Raw genomic sequence first — 18,914 nt, forward strand, 5'->3', positions numbered from 1 at the left:
AAGTCCCAATTGATGTGCAATGGAGGCAAAATAATCTTATCTCTAGAAACTAAAGGCGGGTTTATAATATTTTGTTTGCCAACCGTCATGTTATTTCTTAAAGTCCAATCTTTTTTGATCCAATGGTCTTTTTTTGCTCTACTGTCCCATAAACATATAAAACATGGAAATTTAGTGTACCCACTTTGTTGACCTAATAGAAAGTTCACCATTTTTAAATCGACACATATAACCCATTGGTGCTCCGAGTACTTAAGCTTTTTTAAAACAAGATCCACGTTTGTATACTCTTCTTTCAATTTCGTAGAATGAGCAATAGGCACAGCTGCATGTTTATTACCAATATCTAGTAAAACACACTTTAAACTTCGCTTACAGCTATCCATAAACAATCTCCATTCTTTAGCTTTGTACCTAGAGAGTCCCAGTTTCATTAGAAGGCCACCAATGTTATTACAATAAACTATATCATTTTCCGAACTAAAAAATGGAAGAAATTCTTTTTCGCGACCACGATAAAATGTTACTTTTGTACCTTGAGTTAACAAATTTCTTTCTTTGAGTCTCGATGCGAGTAGCTCAGATCGCTCTTTCGAAAGGTCAAGGTCTCTAATTAAATCACTTAAAGCATCTTGAGAAAAAAGTGAGGGTGCTGTTGACACTTCAAAATCATAGTCATGTTCATCAGAAAAAACTTACACCATCTCTGTGTCAGATAAATCTGATAGATCTGAATTATCTTGATTCATAGGAGATGGTACGTCATCTGAACACAGAGATGGTGTAAGTTTTTTCTGATGAACATGACTATGATTTTGAAGTGTCAACAGCACCCTCACTTTTTTCTCAAGATGCTTTAAGTGATTTCATTAGAGACCTTGACCTTTCGAAAGAGCGATCTGAGAAAAAAGTGAGGGTGCTGTTGACACTTCAAAATCATAGTCATGTTCATCAGAAAAAACTTACACCATCTCTGTGTTCAGATGACGTACCATCTCCTATGAATCAAGATAATTCAGATCTATCAGATTTATCTGACACAGAGATGGTGTAAGTTTTTTCTGATGAACATGACTATGATTTTGAAGTGTCAACAGCACCCTCACTTTTTTCTCAAGATGCTTTAAGTGATTTAATTAGAGACCTTGACCTTTCGAAAGAGCGATCTGAGCATCTCTGTGTCAGATAAATCTGATAGATCTGAATTATCTTGATTCATAGGAGATGGTACGTCATCTGAACACAGTCGAGGTCTTTTAGAAGATGGTAATTCAGGATATGTCATTTTTCTTTTGTTTATACCATGTAATTGTACAACACAAAAATTAACAGTCATCAATATGATTTTTTGGTTCTGTTCAAATCATCGGCACACTATACTTCAAATGATTACGTTTACCGTTTGCCCACTGTCTTAAATGTTCACAACACAACTTGCACACAATATTTGGAACCCACGGTTTGTTCAGAGCCTTCATCTCCATATTAAAGTAATCAACGTATGTCTTCTTCACTGCATCTGTTATAGGTTTTCTGAACTTTTTCACTACATATTCACCACAAATGTAACAAAATGTATTTGGATTATTTATACAACACCTTCTCGACGACGACATATTAATAGTATTAATTAAAAAAACAAACTAATTGATTATAATGACATTAAGTCTGAAAAAATACATTTTTAGGTTATGTTTGATCGATACAAACCTGAACGTAGCTTCACGATTTTGACAGCTTCGCACGAAATCTTGCTGGCTAATTAACCAAATTCTCACATAGAATTAGCGAATTGTTTTGTAGACCTGTGTTATCATCACTGAGCCCAACATAATCACTTTTTCTCTTATAAAAAAGGTAGCGAACATTTAGAATGTCAAACGCATTATTTACATGTAAAGCAAACTGTGCTGTTGGCAAAGTTCCTAAAAAATACGACACTTTTATCGATAAATAGACTAATGCTATATTGAAGCTTTCGCTCAAAACCTTTGCAGTCAAAGACACGCAACAGGTCTTCATTTGTATTTACACGATTGGTTTTTTCAATATGTGCGTGTCCGTACATTTGAAGATCTTTGTTTCTACACTTTAGGTCGTCTTCTGACAATTGACCTATGGGCAATAAAGCGGAGTCGATGATGTCCGCTTCATGAACTAAAATCTTACGCACTGAAGCACGCATATAAAACCAATTATAATGTTTAACAAAGAGGACGGTAAAGTCTTTAGAATGTTGCTCAAATTTTAAAATGTTGATATAAAAGTCGTCTGTAAAATAAAAATATTTAATAAAAAAATATCACTTCTTTTTTTAATAATTTAAGGAACGGTGATTTTTTTTACCATAATTTATTCAAATTATGTGTATGTATTGTATACCAACCTGTTGGAGACTTCATACCGCCATAGCAGGTTTATGGCGTTTGGGTCTCTTTGGGCTGCCTGCAAATAAGGAAAAAAAAATAAGTTTTTACGAATTACTTATTCTTCAATTAATGAATATACGACGAGTATATAAAACTATAGTTGTTTTTGTTTTTCGAATAGCAATTTTTACCATTTTTATTATAATTCAAAAATTCTAAATTAAAATTACTTACTATTTCTCTCTTTCTGCTTCTTGTTCCTCTTCTTGCTGCCGTAGCAGACGAAGACGTTCGCGTTCTTCCTCGTCTTCTGGTGCTCTTCTTTCGGCATCGGATTCACTGTAACTTATTATATGAATTATAAAATATTTTTTCATAATATTTACTTACTTTTCTCCATCAGTGCTTGGATTGCTGCCAAAAATATACAAAAATTTAAGCATACTTGCAAAAATAATTTTTACTTACTTCTTGCTTCGTGTACAGACAAGTTGAAACTGAAAATTAAAACGACAAAAGAGACTAAAAAGTCTGATGGTAACGAGAGTTCTTAATTAAAATTAATTTCAGTTAGAAGTGCCCCATTTTTGAAGGGCCGCATTCAACTTTTTTTCTTTAAATGCAACTTTCCACTTTTAGTGGAGGATTTTAATGATTTATTTAGTAAACTATTCAAAACTATTAACTTTTAAACTTTTGGTCGTGTCTTTGTCAATAATGATTTTTTTCCGAAAATTCTGGAAGTTGCAGTGTCTGTGTTAAAAATTGACAGCACCATTGCCTCTAAAAATATGAAGATAAAACTTGACACGTTCAATAACTAAGAATACTTTTTCTCTTGATTTGACCAGGAATTAATTAATTAAATACGACATGTTGTGGTGCGTAGCGTGTATTGTTTCGTCGCTACAATACAGTTAGTGCATCCACAGATGAAAATGTTTTTACAGAAAAATTACTTTACCCCAATTTCGGTTAAAATTGATGCGGCAAAAATTTAGACGCGCTTCTGCCTGCCTCTGTCAATACAATTTTTCTGGCTGGTTTTAGAGAATGAAAGCCCTCCTGATAGAGTCTCCTTTTTACAGTTGTTGTGGAACAGTTTAAATTTAACAGTTGGCGGATGGTAATCGTGTCTGTAAAAGGATTTACAAACCTTTACTTTGGATTTAAAATTTTGTATATGACCGTCTTCTTTTTCGGTGGTTACTCGAGGTCTACCGGATCTTTGCATTTGCAAAGGCCAGTCCGCAATTTCTTGACTCTGGTTGATCCATCTTTTAACTTGTCAGCGCTACAGATAAAAATTTATGAATCAACTATTTAACTAATTTACTAATTATAAGTTATTTAACACGCATCACTTTCGTGAAGTTGCCAGACTTCCTGGAACGAATCCGCCAGACTATGATGACTGACAAGTTGTGGGCTTTAAGAGCCATTCAAAGCTTCGTCGTCGACATTGCGAATTACAACTGACAGATGTGGTTTGTTGGAGGTGGCAATTGTGGGTTTGGCCGAGGTTTTTTTGAATGTTTTGACGATTGAAATTGATTGGTTAAGAGTGGCGACTTGAAGTTGTTTTCGGAAATCATTTGAAAGGCGACTCTGGGTAACATGAAGGGCAGTCTTGTTCCAATTGATTTCTAGATGCTTCTACAAGGTTTTCAGAGCGCTCTGTTTGAATTTTTCGGCGCTTGGTTACGCACCCCCTTACTTGGAGGAGGTGTTCTTTGGTTTTTAAGCCAAAAACAACTGCTGGTGGGCATTCCTTCCGGGAAACAATTTTTTATTTCGGAATGCTCTTATCAGTTACGACGATCAAACAATCACTAAATAAATATATTTTCAGTAAGTTAACCTCAAATTTTTGTACAAAATTAATAGAAAATTTGATTGTGAACTTAAATTATCATTATTTTCCGATTGATTATTACGGTTTTTGGTTTTGGTTGATTCGCTGCTCTTAGTTTCCACAACGGGATTTGGCACCAGAGGTCTGGGGTAGTTGGCGGAAGGGATATGTCGGCTATCTTGTTTGGTAGCTTTGGTGTTGACGGAAGTGGCGGTCTCCTCACGATTCCCAGCTCATCGCATAGCGAGTCGATTGTTTGCTGTATTGGTATCTATTGCCAGACCGGCCGCTGCTATCTCTTCTACTAACTGGTGGAGGTCCTGGGATGTTGACGGCGGTGTTGGTGGTCCCTGGTGTAGCTGGCAGAGGCGAGACGATCGCAGGTATTGGCAGTTCGCTTGGCGTCTCGGGGAGTTGTGGGTAGGGGCGACGTTGCTAATTCCAGCCAACTTTCCTGACTCGAATAGTTGCGCCGCCATTTTGCCTAGTTTGTCTCGTGTTTTCCGAGAAAAAGGGCTTGATTTCCTTGATATACGTATTTGTGTATTTACTGCCAGTGCGAGCGTCTTCAAGGTCATAGACGACTGGGTCTGTTGAGATGCCATCTTTCGACCCGACATGCCCAAGATACTTAATTGATTCTTGAAAAAAATTACATTTCTCCCTATTTGGAATTAACTTAGCAGCTCGGACTTTTTCTAAATTTTCCAGGTGTTCTTCTAAGGTTCGACCCAGGACTATGATATCGTCTAGATAGGCGAAGGCTCTTGACTCTATTTCAGGTCCAATTAATCGGACCAGTAATCTCTGAAAGGTCGCTGGTCTCGAGTGTAACGCAAATGGAAGGACTTTGAATTGAAACAGCCCTCTGTGTGGTATGGTGAAAGCGGTGATTGGTTTGCGGCTGCGATTTTGTGGCACTTGAAGTGTCTTCCCGCACCCCTGTTTGGAGAAAAGTGCTCATTTGTCAGCGCATGCCGTCAAGAGTGACCGTGGGGATAAATCTAAATTTTCTTAATTTAATTTTTGTAGATTGCGGCCCTTGCTTTTCCGTATAATTCTTCGTTTTCCGCTGTTAGTGTATCAAGTCCTCGTTTTTCGATTCCATTCCATGGGGTTGCTGGTCGACATGAAGGTGTCGGAGCTGCTCCAGTTTTGGTTTCAGTCGTAGTCGTAGTTCTTTACTTTCTTTCACATTTTGGGAAACCTCAAATTCTTCTTTAGGTGTGTAATTGTTTTCTCTACCCCAAAATGTAAATTCCTTCAAAATATGGACCTTCGTTTTTTCGAAATTAAGAAAAATGTCTTTGTCTTTAGTGGTGTCAAGGGGGCTAAAGTCCCATTGGTGACAATCACATAGAGGACCCCTTGCTCCATTAACATATTCATTCTAAAACCGAAAATTAAAAATGGGGATTATTATCTGAGAGAAATTACCCGAATCCGGGGCTAAAACACCAACAGCTTTAAGACTCTGTTTTTAGAAGTTGCGTTAGGTGAGCTCTCCTCTATTCCGACATACACCTGGAAAGGAAACTTACCACAAAACAACAGAAAATTCAACTCACTTTGTATGACTTGCGCAAGTTTTCTCTAAACTTCACAGACGAGCTGGCAAAAGTCATCGATAATAAATCGGTAAATAATTGTAGCCCTGCGGCTTTGCGTCCAAGAGGGCCTTCGTCTACGGTCGTCAAAAATTGGACGATTTTGTCAATTAGGGTACGAATTGATACCAAATTCGTGTCGGTGATCTGCAAGAAAGTGAAGTTTTTTGTGCAGTGGCGGCCAAAATGGAAACTTAAACTACTAATAGGGCGTTAACTAAACTACTAATAATAGGCACCTACTTTGAAAGCCGGTTATACACAGCGCAATTTTTGAAAAAATGTTGTACAAGACTATTTAACTTACCCCGACTTTTGCTAACAGTTCAAAAATGTAGGTTTCTTTCAAGATAGTATCCTTGAAATCAGCTAAATTAACTCTTGCCACTAGTGTGAGACCATTACTGGTACGATGATTATCGCAAATTAATTAACAGGTACTAGCTACGGCCAATCAAAACTACTAATCGACTCACCAGAACATCTGAACCACCCTATCGGTGCATTTAGTCAGGACCGGACCCACCAGAATTGGGCCCACATTGATTGAGTCGAAACAAGAGATAACAACACCTGTTTATCTGTAATTATGGATAGGAAAGAAAGGTACACTCACCAGGGCTGTTCCACCCCCTTGCCCCAAACGATGCTAGGCTCTGGAGATGACCTCCTGGTTAACGACGTAATAGCTGAAAGGTGTATAGTTCGGGGATGTACAGCCCGCGGCATCAACTCACGAAGTGTGTGAGAGTTCCAGCCACCAAGGTAATGGGGGTACATCCCCATCACACCCATGTACTAAGCGGCGTCCCGGCGACAGGACACAGGGACCCCTCCAACACGTCCGCCGTACATTCTCGTCATTTGCATTGTGTGCCCACGAGAACCCTTTCGGATTCTCCATTACATGAGCTAAAGTCTGCCTCACCTGGACCTCCCCCCCTCAGGAGAGACCCACTGCTCAAGAATTACATCTAGATGTCTGCCAAGGGTTTTATAGCATAGTGAATTATACTCGCTCTGCCATTCCAACTTACACGAGTCTGCCAGGGGCCCAAGCCCATGAAGGAAAGGGTTAACACTGAGGAATACACTTGCTCAGAACGACGTAGAGCTAACAACTCCGTAATGGGCCAGTACGACACAGACGCCCAAGCGCACTTAATCACGACTAAAGATATTTCCCTCAAATAGCTTAAAGGGAACAAATCAGTCAAGGTCAAATAAAACATAAATATGTTAGCGGGGGGGGTTTATTCACATTAATGTTGCTACCTTCGTCCCAATTTTAAACGTCTTACAATTCGTCCATCCTGACATTAGCTCGTCCCGAGATACAGTAATTCAACTTATTACTACTTCTTAATCAACTAAACATCCCAATGCTTCTAAGTTTGCTAAATTGCAACACTAGTGCTCTAATCTACAAATGCATGCTGTTTACATTGTCACTAGATCTGCGGAAAATCATTTTCTCACTTTCTACACCATCATGACAATAAGAAATGCTCACAGTCCATTTACGTTAAATTATTTATTTAAAATTTGTATTGATGTGTTTTCCACTTCAAGGCCTTTTTATTTTGTTTTTAACTTAACATTACACTCAAAAGAAAACACTAATTAAATTCACCACTTTTTCTTCCTTTGTTTGGGCAGTTAGTACAAACGTGCCCTTTCTCGTTGCATTTGAAACAGTAGATTGTCTTTTTCTTCATCGGGGATCGTTCTGGTGGTGCTCCAATTTTGACGTCTTACACTAGTGAAATTTGTTTCCTAATCAATCGTCTAGTTTTTGCAGGGTAAGTGATATAATTTTTATAAATTAATATTTTTAACCACTGGTCTTGCTTTTGCGAGCGCGTCATTGGCGTGTTTTTGCGCGTGTGTTAAAAGTGGAACAACTATTTGCAATGGCAAACTGCTTTTCTCCGACAAAAAAGAACCTTTTAAAACTATCGTCAGACAATTATTTATAACCAACCAGTCATTTCAAAGATGGAATGATTTACCAAGCATTGCTGTGTGTAGCCAAACAGTAGGTTCATTCAAAAAACATATTCACATCTTTTTTTTCAATTTAGCAGTTTAGTTATCTATTTTCTTACTTTTTATTTTTATATTTAAAATATATTTTTTATATAGACGCTCAATAAGTCTCACCTTTTTTTAATAATAAATATGTGCCTTCGTTAAACGAAGTCTTGATTACGATGGTGTTCAAAGCTTTTTCGAAATTAAGAAAAATGTCTTTCATGGCGGAAAGCTCTACAGCGAGAAAGTCTTTAGGGATTTCTCTCCCGTTATAATCCAAAATTGGCGTCTTACTAAGGGCTTTCGTTGCCGACATTACTTCCTCATCACAAAGAGTGACATCGGAGGATTTAAGCTGGATGTATGCCGACTCTTCACAAGCCTCAATGTTGTGACCTTCGTCAAAAACGACGATATTGTTTGATAACTCCAGACCCAAAGCTTTTCTAGTTTTCCGATCAAGTAGATGGTTGTATGGTGGTGCAAAAATGATGTCTTTGTCGTGCTTCAGTTCCTTCGCCATAGGGGCAAAAGCAGTGCACTTGCTCCGATTTCACCAAATCTTCTTTTGGTACAGAACAATATCAAATTTAACAGGCTATTTTTCCAACTGTCAAATTAGTCTTTCAAAAGAGTTATTTGTGTAACAAGACCAAAAAGTGTGTCTTTTTTGGCCTTGCCTTTTTTTAATTGCCGAGGCGACAGTCGAGGCCAAAAAGAAGGCGAGGGCAAAATAGCACTTTTTGGCCGTGTTACACACAAGATTGTTTAGGCGACATCACTAAATTTACAAGTTAATTCATTTTTATTTATGATTTATTGATTTAATAACTGAATAATTGTAAATATTCATGAATCCTTCAAAAAAGTTCATATTTTCTTTACATTTGCAGTTTCGGCATGTGTAACTTCACAATTTGGTTTAATGTGGTTTTTGATGTTGTTGCAGCAGCACTACTAGGCATGTTCATTTTCAATAATTCAACACGTCTTTGTTGCACTTTACAGCAGTTTGTCGCTTTGATTTTACCCAAATAATTATAAAATTGGGGGTAATGTCGGTACATGGCCCACTGAATCTTAATATTTGGCCGTCTCAAAGGATAATTTTTCATTGTTGTAAAATGACTTTGATTGCATACGGTGAGTGCAGGCATCTATTGGTACACGTTTTCACTAATAAACGTTATTTGACTATCAAAATGACACTTTGCTGTCAGAATTACCTGAAGAATTTTTTTATTCAATAATTTCAGTCTAAAAAGACGCCTTTCTTATATTTAAGTTTGTTATTCTGGACAATTATTGCTCATAGCTTAACAGCAATGTAAGTATTTTAATAAATTTTCTCGTTCCGAAAGTTTTTTTTAGCTAAAATTGTTATTTTGCTCGTTCTGGGAATAAAAATCCACACATTCTGTATAGATATCATAAAGAACTAGCCCATGGACTAGCTGTATGTTAATAAATTACTATATGTCTGCTACATGAAAGTAGTTTTTGAACAAACAAAGAAAAAGTAAATTAACAAGCACGCTTGACCACCAATATTTATTTGGAGTACATAATATAAAGTAAACAGGAACACAATGGTAAAGAAAAAGGGAAAAATCAACGAAACTCACAACTTCAAAACTTTTCTACTTGTGGGCTTAAAGGTTATAGATTTTTTCTTCAGATTATCTGTATTTTCTCTGCAGATGTTATCCAAAATAGGCTTTGCAATGGAGTGGACAATAAGGTCACATAATTCATTTTTATGATCGACGCCGTTAAAAAGAGGGTTTTGTTTTAGAGGAGGCCCAAGGATTTCACTTAACTGTCTACCAGCTTTTATGTGTTTGATGAAAGGTAAAATTTGAGGAACAAGATCTGATAAGTGTTTAAGAATTCCGACAAATTTAGAACTAGGATAATTCAGCTTTCCGTGGTCTTGTAACATAATGAGTTTCATTAGCGGCCCTGGAATTGCAGTGCACAGTAGTGGGGTTAAACAATTATCGCAGTGAATTAATTTATCAATTTTTTTAATGATATATTCAGCAACGAACGCCACTGATGCCGCATAAATGCTTTCATCTGTAGCTATTTGCGAAGATAATCGTTGGATGTGGAAATTTAACGTTTCTGGTAATACCAACAACTGTTTATTCTGTTCTTCTTCTTCATCCGTAGATGATACCATAGCTGCTGAGCTGGTATAATCAATGTTACTTGCAATATTAGAAGACGTGGACGCCTTGACATTACCACAACGCAGAATTTGCCTGAGAGCGTATTCAGCCGCTCTGGCATCGGTTGTATCATTAGAGCCTCCTTTAATCGGAACATGTGAAAACATAGCCTCGACAGCGTCAGAGCTAAAAGAACGCGTGAGGACGTAGTAAAATCCTACTTGCTCCAAGAGAAATTTGATGCAAAGGCTCGTGCTGTTTCTTTTGAAAGGCCACGAACTCCCGCACTCTCTGAAGTCTGCTGAATGTCATCAATATAATTTGGAAATGTTTCATCCAACCACTGGAGTCTTTCATCCGTTACATCGACATAGGGTGCAACGTCGCTGTTTAAAGAACGAATGTAATGTGTTCAATTTGTCACATTGTGTACTTGGAAGAATCGATACATATTTTCCATGTAGCAAATGGTACCGCCCGAATCTTGAAATTCTTGGTGTTCTTCCTCCATCAAAAATTTGATTGATGCCGTTACAGGTGGTGAAAAGACTTGTTCTGCTCGTAGAACATTCATTTTATCGAAATTTGTAGGGAACAAATGTTTTTTGGTTAAATATCTGACTGGTTTTATCGGCAATCCTTGTTGAAGTTGATGCAATTTTTTCAAGAAATTTTAAGAAATAACGCCGTCAGTAGAATACATATCGTGGTCGAGAAATAAGGATCGAGCATTTTTGATAATATGACAATAATCAAAATTTAGAAAGAGCGGAATGTGTGTCAAAATTGGATGATCAATATAATTTTTCAGTTCACCACCAGAAAGATTTTTGAACAAGGCAATATTCGAAGCGTGATTGTCAGTAACGAGTCGCAAAACGATAAAACCACAATCACTTAAAAGCTTCAAAATGCTTAAAGTTAAAGCAGTAAACTGTGCTGTGGTTAATTTTGCGTGAAAGAAGTACCCTGCTGGAATAGTATACTTCGTGGATAACCCATGAACCACAAAACAGAGCATTTGATTGGCTATCTGAGGTTTCTTACCGATCGGTCCATTTTTCGTAGTATCTAGCCCATATATTTGATCTTCCGCTCTATTATAATGTAGTTTTTCTTTAATAGATGTTCGTTGGGTGAATATGAGGAGCAGCGGATCGTAACTTTTTTGAAATAAAATGCTATGTTTGCGTTTTGAACTGTTTACTTCTTGAGGGATAATCTTACAAGTTTGAAATTTGAAAACGTAATGGGTCTTAGTTGTTCCGGGCGGTTGGTGACCACGATCCTCCCCTCTCAGGTGGAGGGGATGAGGGATGGTGATCCCGAATCGGTGGTACTCAACATAACCCCCCGTCTTAAAACCACTAAGTTGTTTTAAAGAATGTGATAAGAGGTTGCAAGTTAAAGAAGAACACTGAAATGATGCAATGAATTGATACAAGCAAATTATGTAAGGCTTTAAAATAAAATATATACAAACTTAAATTAATATGTACAACTTATAAGCTAACATGCATTATATAATACCAAAAGGAAACTAGAAAATAAAAAAATATAGCACACGCCCGATTTTACGTATGGATCTTAATCCTCTGTAGGCAACGCGCAAATCTTCGTAATGGCTCGCTTTATCGTGCCGTTTTTACACTTAATCGACACCACTCGCACTAAATTGTCTTTGCCTGGATGCACACTCACTACACGTCCCAGACGCCACTGCAGAGGAGGTAGGTTGTCTTCTTTGATTAAAACTAGTGATCCTAGTTCGGGGACGTGGCTGGATGTTTTCTGCCATTTAGATCGGCCGTGTAGTGTCGTAAGGTACTCCCTGGACCATCGCTTCCAGAAACTTTGCCGGCAGGCCTCTATGAGTTGCCATCGGGATAACCTATTGGTGTTGATGTCTGTGTGGTCCTTTTCTGTGGGTGCCGTCAAAGCATGGTCAATTAGAAAATGGCCCGGAGTCAGTGCCTTAAAGTCATTTGGGTCGGCGGACAGGGGGGTAAGAGGACGAGAATTTAGGACAGCCTCTATTCTCACTAACAACGTGCACATTTCCTCGTACGACAAATGATTTTCTCCAATGACACGTTTGATGTGTCCCTTAACAGATTTTATGCCAGCTTCTGCTAATCCCGCAAAGTTTGGCGCGCGTGGGAGGATGAACTGCCAGAAAATCTCAGACTCTCTTAACTTTCGCGGCAATTCAGGATTTTTTAAAAATTGGCCCAGTTCGCGTTGGGCTCCTACGAAATTAGTGGCGTTGTCGCTTACTATATATGACACGTTTCCTCTACGGGATATCATCCGTTTCAGTGAATTTAAAAACGAATCGGTTGTCAGGTCACCTACTAATTCTAGATGCACGGCTTTAGTACTTAAGCAAACGAAAAGACAAATGTACGACTTTACAGTTCTTCTTCCTCTCCCCCTACCTTCCTTAATGAGTATAGGTCCGCCGAAATCAACACCAACTTTTAGAAAAGGTCGAGTGGAACTTATACGCTGAATAGGCAGATTTCCCATGATTTGAGAAAAAGGTTTAGGATTTACTCGGAAGCAATTAATACAATTGCGAATGACCTTCCGAGTCTGGCTGCGACCAGCTATGGGCCAATATTTTTCGCGTACTTGAGACAATGTCCCTATCTGACCTGCGTGAAGCTGATTAAGGTGAGCTTCCTTAATGATTAATTCGGTTACGAAATGCTTAGGTAAAAGAATTGGGAATTTTGTTTCGTATTGCAAGTTAGCATTACTTAAGCGACCTCCCACCCTAATTATATGATTTTCGTCTAAAAAAGGGTTTAATGAAGTTATTGAACTGTTCGTGATGTTTAATTTCTTTTCGAGCTGTTTGATTTCGGTCGCAAACACTTCTTGCTGCAATAGTTGAATTATTTTGATTTTTGGTTCGTGCAATTCCCTTTCGGTGAGATTTCCTCTTAATTTCGGTTGATTTTTGACAGCATTTAGCGAATTTTCTATGAATCGTCGCCAATATGCGACCGTCCTTTGAAGTTTAACAAAGGTAGAACGACTTTTTAAGAGTAATGAATTATGATCGTTTTGTGTAATGTTAACTGCAGTGATGGTTTTTCTTTCTATGATTACGTCTTTATTTACATTATTTACATGTGGTGTATTTACATAAGGGATTTTGACCCCGCGCAACCATGAAGGACCGTCAAACCATAAAGGATTTTTTCCCAACTCGTTTGGGTAGGCTCCGCGCGTGATTATGTCAGCAGGGTTTTCGGAACCCTTTACATGGCGCCAATGTTCGATTTGGCTTAATTGTTGGATTTCAGATACCCGATTTGATACAAAGGTTTTCCACTTTTGAGGTTCCGCCGATAACCATGCTAACACTATTTGGGAATCTGTCCAATAGTGGCACTGCTGAGGCGATAAATTTAGAATTTTTGATACTTTCGCGACTAATTGCGCTAGCAACACTGCCCCGCACAGTTCAAGACGCGGTAAAGATACTGTCTTTAGAGGTGCGACTCGCGACTTTGCACACAGCAATCGTACATGTACTTCTGAGTTTGTATCTATCGTTCGGATAAAAATGACACAACCTTCTCAGAGCTGTCACAAAATCCGTGCATTTTAATATGGTTTGCGTCGCGACAAATAACGTTTTGATTGAACTCTAATTTAGGGAGGGATGTTAACTCGCGAACGAAAGTTGTCCATTTTTTGTTGATGGCGTCGGGAAGTTCGTCATCCCAGCCAATTTTTGATACCCATAATTCTTGCATGATAATTTTTGCTCTTGTGATTACCGGATTAATCAAGCCCATAGGGTCAAATAACCGCGCTATGGCACTCATTACTGAACGTTTTGTGGGCTTTGTGAGTGAAAATGGAAGGTTCGTGAATGAAAATGAGTCGTTTGTATTCTTCCAGTTCAAACCCAGAGTTTTGTTCTCTGCTTGTTTGTCGAATATAAGGCAGTTTTGATTTGACGCATGTCTCTCGTGCGTTAACGCGTCTGGACCGTTTGATGCCCACTTGTTTAATTTGAATCCCCCTTTTGCTAGTACTGACTTTAGCTCCTCTTTCATTTTGATTAGCTGATCCACGGAATCAGCACCGAACAGTGCATCATCAACATAAAATGAGTTGTTTATAATTTGATTTGCTAAAGGAAACTCGACTTTGTGATCGGAGCCCAACTGTTGAACGCATTTTATCGCTTGAAACGTAGAAGAAGTTAGCCCATACGTTACCGTGTTTAGTTTAAACGTTTCAATTGGGGCTTCCGAAGTTTCACGCCACAGGATTTTTTGATACTTTCTATCGTCTGGATGAATTTGAATGCAGCGGTACATTTTCGAGATATCGGCGATTAGTACGAATTGCGGCAACCTAAATTGAACAAGCACGCTGAACAGATCCTTTTGCAGATTTGGCCCGGCCATTATGATGTCGTTTAGACTGAGATTTGTACTAGTTTTAGAAGACCCGTCGAAGACAACCCGGTATTTTGTGGTTACGCTATTTTCATTGATTACGCAACTGTGCGGTAAATAGAAGGATCTTTCTTGGTTATCGTTAGGTACGAGTTGCATGTGACCGAGATTGATGTACTCTCGCATAAATGCGATGTATTCTTTGTCTAAATTAGGGTTATTTTTTCGCTTCCTTTCCATCGCGAGTAACCGATAAGTGGCGGTGTCCTTTGATTTGCCCAAAACGTTGGGATTTTCCGAGAACGAAAGTTTGACCATAAATCGCCCATCCGGTAACCGACTTGTTGTTTGGGAAAAATGCGTTTCAGCTGCGTTTGAATGGTTATTGCTTTTTTGTTCTGCGTCCGTTTCGAATGCCTCCAATTCCCAAAATTTACTGACGATTGTTTCAAGGGTCACTTTATTGCAGGATGTTACGGTTGGGTTTTTTCTCGGTCCCACGGAACCACCAAGAATGTACCCGAAAACAGTATTCTGTAGAATTGGTTGGTTTTTTTCCGAGAACTATTTTTCCGGCTTCCAACAAATTTAAAAATAATTCAGCACCGATTAACATGTCTACCGGGGCTGAAACATGGAATTTTGGATCAGCTAGCGTGGTGTTTTTTGGAATTCTTAGGTTTTTAAGATTCACACTGCCTGATGGTAACGGTTCGGTAATTTTCGTTAAAATTAAACATTGAACATTTGAGTTGAAATTTGACGTTTTGCTGAAGATCTCAACATTCGCGGCTCTACTTATTTTGGTATGACTGTTGATTCCGATGATAGCCATTTCGATCGGTTGTGTGGTGAGCGCCCCAAATAAATAAACGATTACAGGTACGACGTAGGAAAAAGAAGAAGTTACCGCGCTCGCGTTCAAATAAAAAATTGTACGAAACGAATTAAAATCTATGTACCCGGTATCGGAATGTAGGGTGAACACGGTTCCCACCGCCGACGCCACACGTGTTGGGGGAGGTGCGGGTCGAGCACCATAAATTTGCCATCCACTTATTAACCGTGTTAAAGATTCCCGAGAACTGAGTCCTTGAAAGCGTTTGCTACAGTGGCCCTTTTTAGTTGTGATAAATCGAGAAACAGCCCGCGTCTATTCAAACAAAGAAATTTAAATCGTTTTTGCCTGCTTCCCAGGAAATAAAGACAATCCGAGTAAAATTTGGTTACAGGAACGTTAGATGACGTAACCACGATTAGCTGACATCGAAATTAGGATTATTTAAAAGGGAAATTAAATAAATGAAACTAAATGTTGGGAACGTGTAGTACCGGCAGCGCCGGGGGCCGCACAATCAAAATTAACCCGTGAAAATTCGTCCGGTACCGTTGGAAAAGTAACGTGATCAAAGTGCACTAATTAATTGGCCAACTTTAAAGAAGAAAAGTCACACGCTTTGGCAAGCATAATCTAGGAGATAATGAGATAACCAGATAAGTGGTTAAAAGGCCGCGCGGACAGAGCGAAACCACATGTGTTCGGGAGGTATCTGATTTCGGGGGCTACGTGACCAAAACCGTAATTTGTAAAATTCGCGAATTAAGATCATAATCAACCATTCATCGGGACAACGCGATTCCAACAGATCTCGCGAAGAGTTTCTCTACATTTTGATACCACCCTCGATATAGTTACTAACCCTTTTAGCAGCGGAAGTCAACCATAATTCAGCATAAATTGATTTAATTAGGAGATTTTAATTTTGTGTCAATTCTTTACAAGATTATTAGTTAGGGCCTTTGTTGCGAATGATTGTTTAGAATGATTAGTGTCGTTTAGATTTAAATCAAACAAGTAATAACTGTTCTATTCAAAATCTGGTTAAGCCTTTAGAAACCATTGTCCGAACTACCTTAGTCGACACCGCTAAATTTACTAACATAGAACTAGAGCATGGAAATTTCAGGAAAATAGATCTGATAAGGGAAATTTAGAAAAAGGGATTTCTGATTTCACAAATCATCCCGAGAGTGCCATCTAGGTCGAAACGGCCGAAACACTTATCTCAATTTCTTAATCAGAGTTAAATTAGGTTTACGCATAATTGTAATAAACGAAACAGGGCCGAAGACCACGTTTGTTGTTGATTTGGTCAGGTATAAAATAATTAAATAATTTTCAACAAATTAACAAAAACATTTAACAGCAAACGGGTCAACTTCATCGTAGAACTTTCATTATTTTTTTATATCGGTGATGCCTAGTTGAATACAACATAAAGGTGTCTTGCGATGGCTTCAATTACCGATATGAACGTAATAATTAAATAATGGGTAATTAATTTGCATATGTGCTAAGAGAGTGGGGGATGAGCGCGAACCGAAACCACCCCCAAGCGTCCAATAGGGAAACACAAGTCAAAACTAAAATGCGCGAGCAAATCCGGCTGAGCCGTTTCTTAAAAACCGAAAATTAGGGAAGAAGAGTCAGTCATTAGACGATCTTTGATTGCTTCAGTCGTACTTTCGGGTGACGATCTGTTTTATCGAAGTAATTCCGTGCTAGTGAATTTTCTTGTGCCGGGCACTTAAATTTAAATTGTTTCATTTAGATTTCTGGGTGTTTGTGCTGTATTAATCGTTTTCTAGTTTTTGTAATTTTTTTTTCTTTGTGCATAACAAACTTTAAACGCGTTAACCTCACCGAGTGGGAAAGAGTGCAGTGGGTGTTCCCATCCCTTAGTCGGAGTTTCCGGGTGCCCCAGCGCCAAGGTAAGATTTTGATTACAAATTGCGCGGGCTTGAGGCGTGGGTTCGCGGTTAGAAAATAACTAAACTACTACATCGGTCGAGAGAAGTCGGGGAACCACGCGAAAGCGTGAATACATACAGGACCGTGGATTTGACGAAATCCCCAACGTAATTAACGATTTAACGAATTTTACACTAAACAAAAATATCGAGAAACCAAAGATTTGAAAAAAGCACAAAACCACCAGCAAATGAATTTCGTTATCGTTCTTGAACGGGTTTTAGCTAACGCAAACGTTGTTTGGAATAGGGGTCCGGGGGGACCTGAAAGTGCAGTTCTGAGATGAAAAAAACTTATTTATATGGGGGCCCGTGTCGTGAATCGTACGGGTTCTCGCTCTTACGAGAGCCACCTTTACTTTAACATCGTGGGAGGAAACAAAAACATTCAAGCACAGAAACGGATCCCTCAGTTAACTGTAATCCACTGGTCATTTGTTCGCAAATTCAGTTTGCATATTCCGAGCTTCGTTTGTCGTACATTCGGTGTATTTTGCTACGAGTCGAATTCTGGACTTTGCTCGCGTGGGGCGTTCTTGCCAATCTTAGACCGTACTTGGACCGTCTAGCTAGAGCGTAATCTAAAAACCTGCGATGTAAACCAACCGTTAACTAAACACTTATTGCCTAAAAATCCGCGGCGCCCATGTCTAAGTACGGTGTAAGTTCGAAGTGTCAAAATTTGTCTGGAAATCGAAGCGCATCAAGAGACCTGAAGTTAGGGGTAGTTGAAAAAGGTATTATTTTTGGGAAATCTATTCAAGGTGCCCAGAACTCTGTTGAGTAAGCGGAAATCTCTTCTATATTTCCGAAGAGGAAATCCGCCAATGGACTTACTTGCGCCACCCCGCGTCGTGCAGGAGTTAACTTAGACGTGTTGCTTGAGTGAGGCGACATAACCCCCTCTGCTCTGGCCCATATTATTATCATCTGTATTGTTCATGTTGCATGTTATTGTCTTCCGGATCTAGGATTTCGGACTTAAGATTTGGCCCTGTAAATTTAATTGATGTGTGTCAATAAACTCCTTGATATGTATTGCTGCTTTTAAATGGGTGAACCCCCTCCTTTGGTGTGTGGTGCTACTTTGCGGGAACGCTGAGGATCCTGAATTTCGACCCCGAGCATCCTTCGATGTCGGGAATAAAAGGAAAAGGGGTAATTAGCTACCCCTAATCAAAATACACAACGTAGGGTAAGCGAAGGTTTGATTTACCTTCGGTGACGATCACGCGAGCGCATCCGCCAACACGGCGGGGACTAAACGTACCCCTTTAGGGAACAACAACGGGAGAAAGGGGTTGTCTCACTACAGTTGTATGTTTAGCTTTAGCCATTGACACAAATGTTCGGTGATAAAATGGGATTGACCCCCGATGTCCAGAAGAGCGCGACAATCTTTTACCTTACCGGTAGGACCCTTAACCCCAATCACGGCAGTTGATAATAGAACGTTATTTGAAATCGACAAATTGCATAATGACACATCGGCTTGATTATCATTACGCTCAGGTTCATTGTTTTCGGAATTTTTCGTAAGCTCAATGTGTAGCAACGTATGGTGCTTTTTGTTACATATTTTACAATTTGAAGAGTTACATTCTTTTGCGACATGATGAAGTTTCAAACAATTTAAACAC

The 18,914-nt window shown here is 38.9% G+C and overlaps 2 protein-coding genes across 2 annotated transcripts; both read right to left on the reverse strand.

Annotated features, from left to right (window-relative positions):
* Positions 1-11,626: 11,626 nt before the first annotated feature.
* On the reverse strand, positions 11,627-14,382 carry LOC148166056 (uncharacterized). The gene is made up of 3 exons (XM_088049464.1): positions 14,325-14,382; positions 13,644-14,207; positions 11,627-13,599 (listed from the first exon to the last, which is right to left on the reverse strand). The coding sequence occupies exons 1-3, from the start codon at positions 14,380-14,382 to the stop codon at positions 11,627-11,629; spliced, it is 2,595 nt and encodes an 864-aa protein (XP_087905590.1).
* Positions 14,383-14,399: 17 nt separating this feature from the next.
* Positions 14,400-15,079, reverse strand: LOC148166057 (uncharacterized). The gene is made up of 3 exons (XM_088049465.1): positions 15,029-15,079; positions 14,502-14,997; positions 14,400-14,437 (listed from the first exon to the last, which is right to left on the reverse strand). The coding sequence occupies exons 1-3, from the start codon at positions 15,077-15,079 to the stop codon at positions 14,400-14,402; spliced, it is 585 nt and encodes a 194-aa protein (XP_087905591.1).
* Positions 15,080-18,914: the final 3,835 nt, after the last annotated feature.

Source organism: Gnatocerus cornutus, unplaced genomic scaffold (genome assembly GCF_029298725.1).
Source record: "Gnatocerus cornutus isolate USDA-ARS CGAHR unplaced genomic scaffold, icGnaCorn1.1 ctg00000033.1, whole genome shotgun sequence".
NCBI lineage: Eukaryota > Metazoa > Arthropoda > Insecta > Coleoptera > Tenebrionidae > Gnatocerus > Gnatocerus cornutus.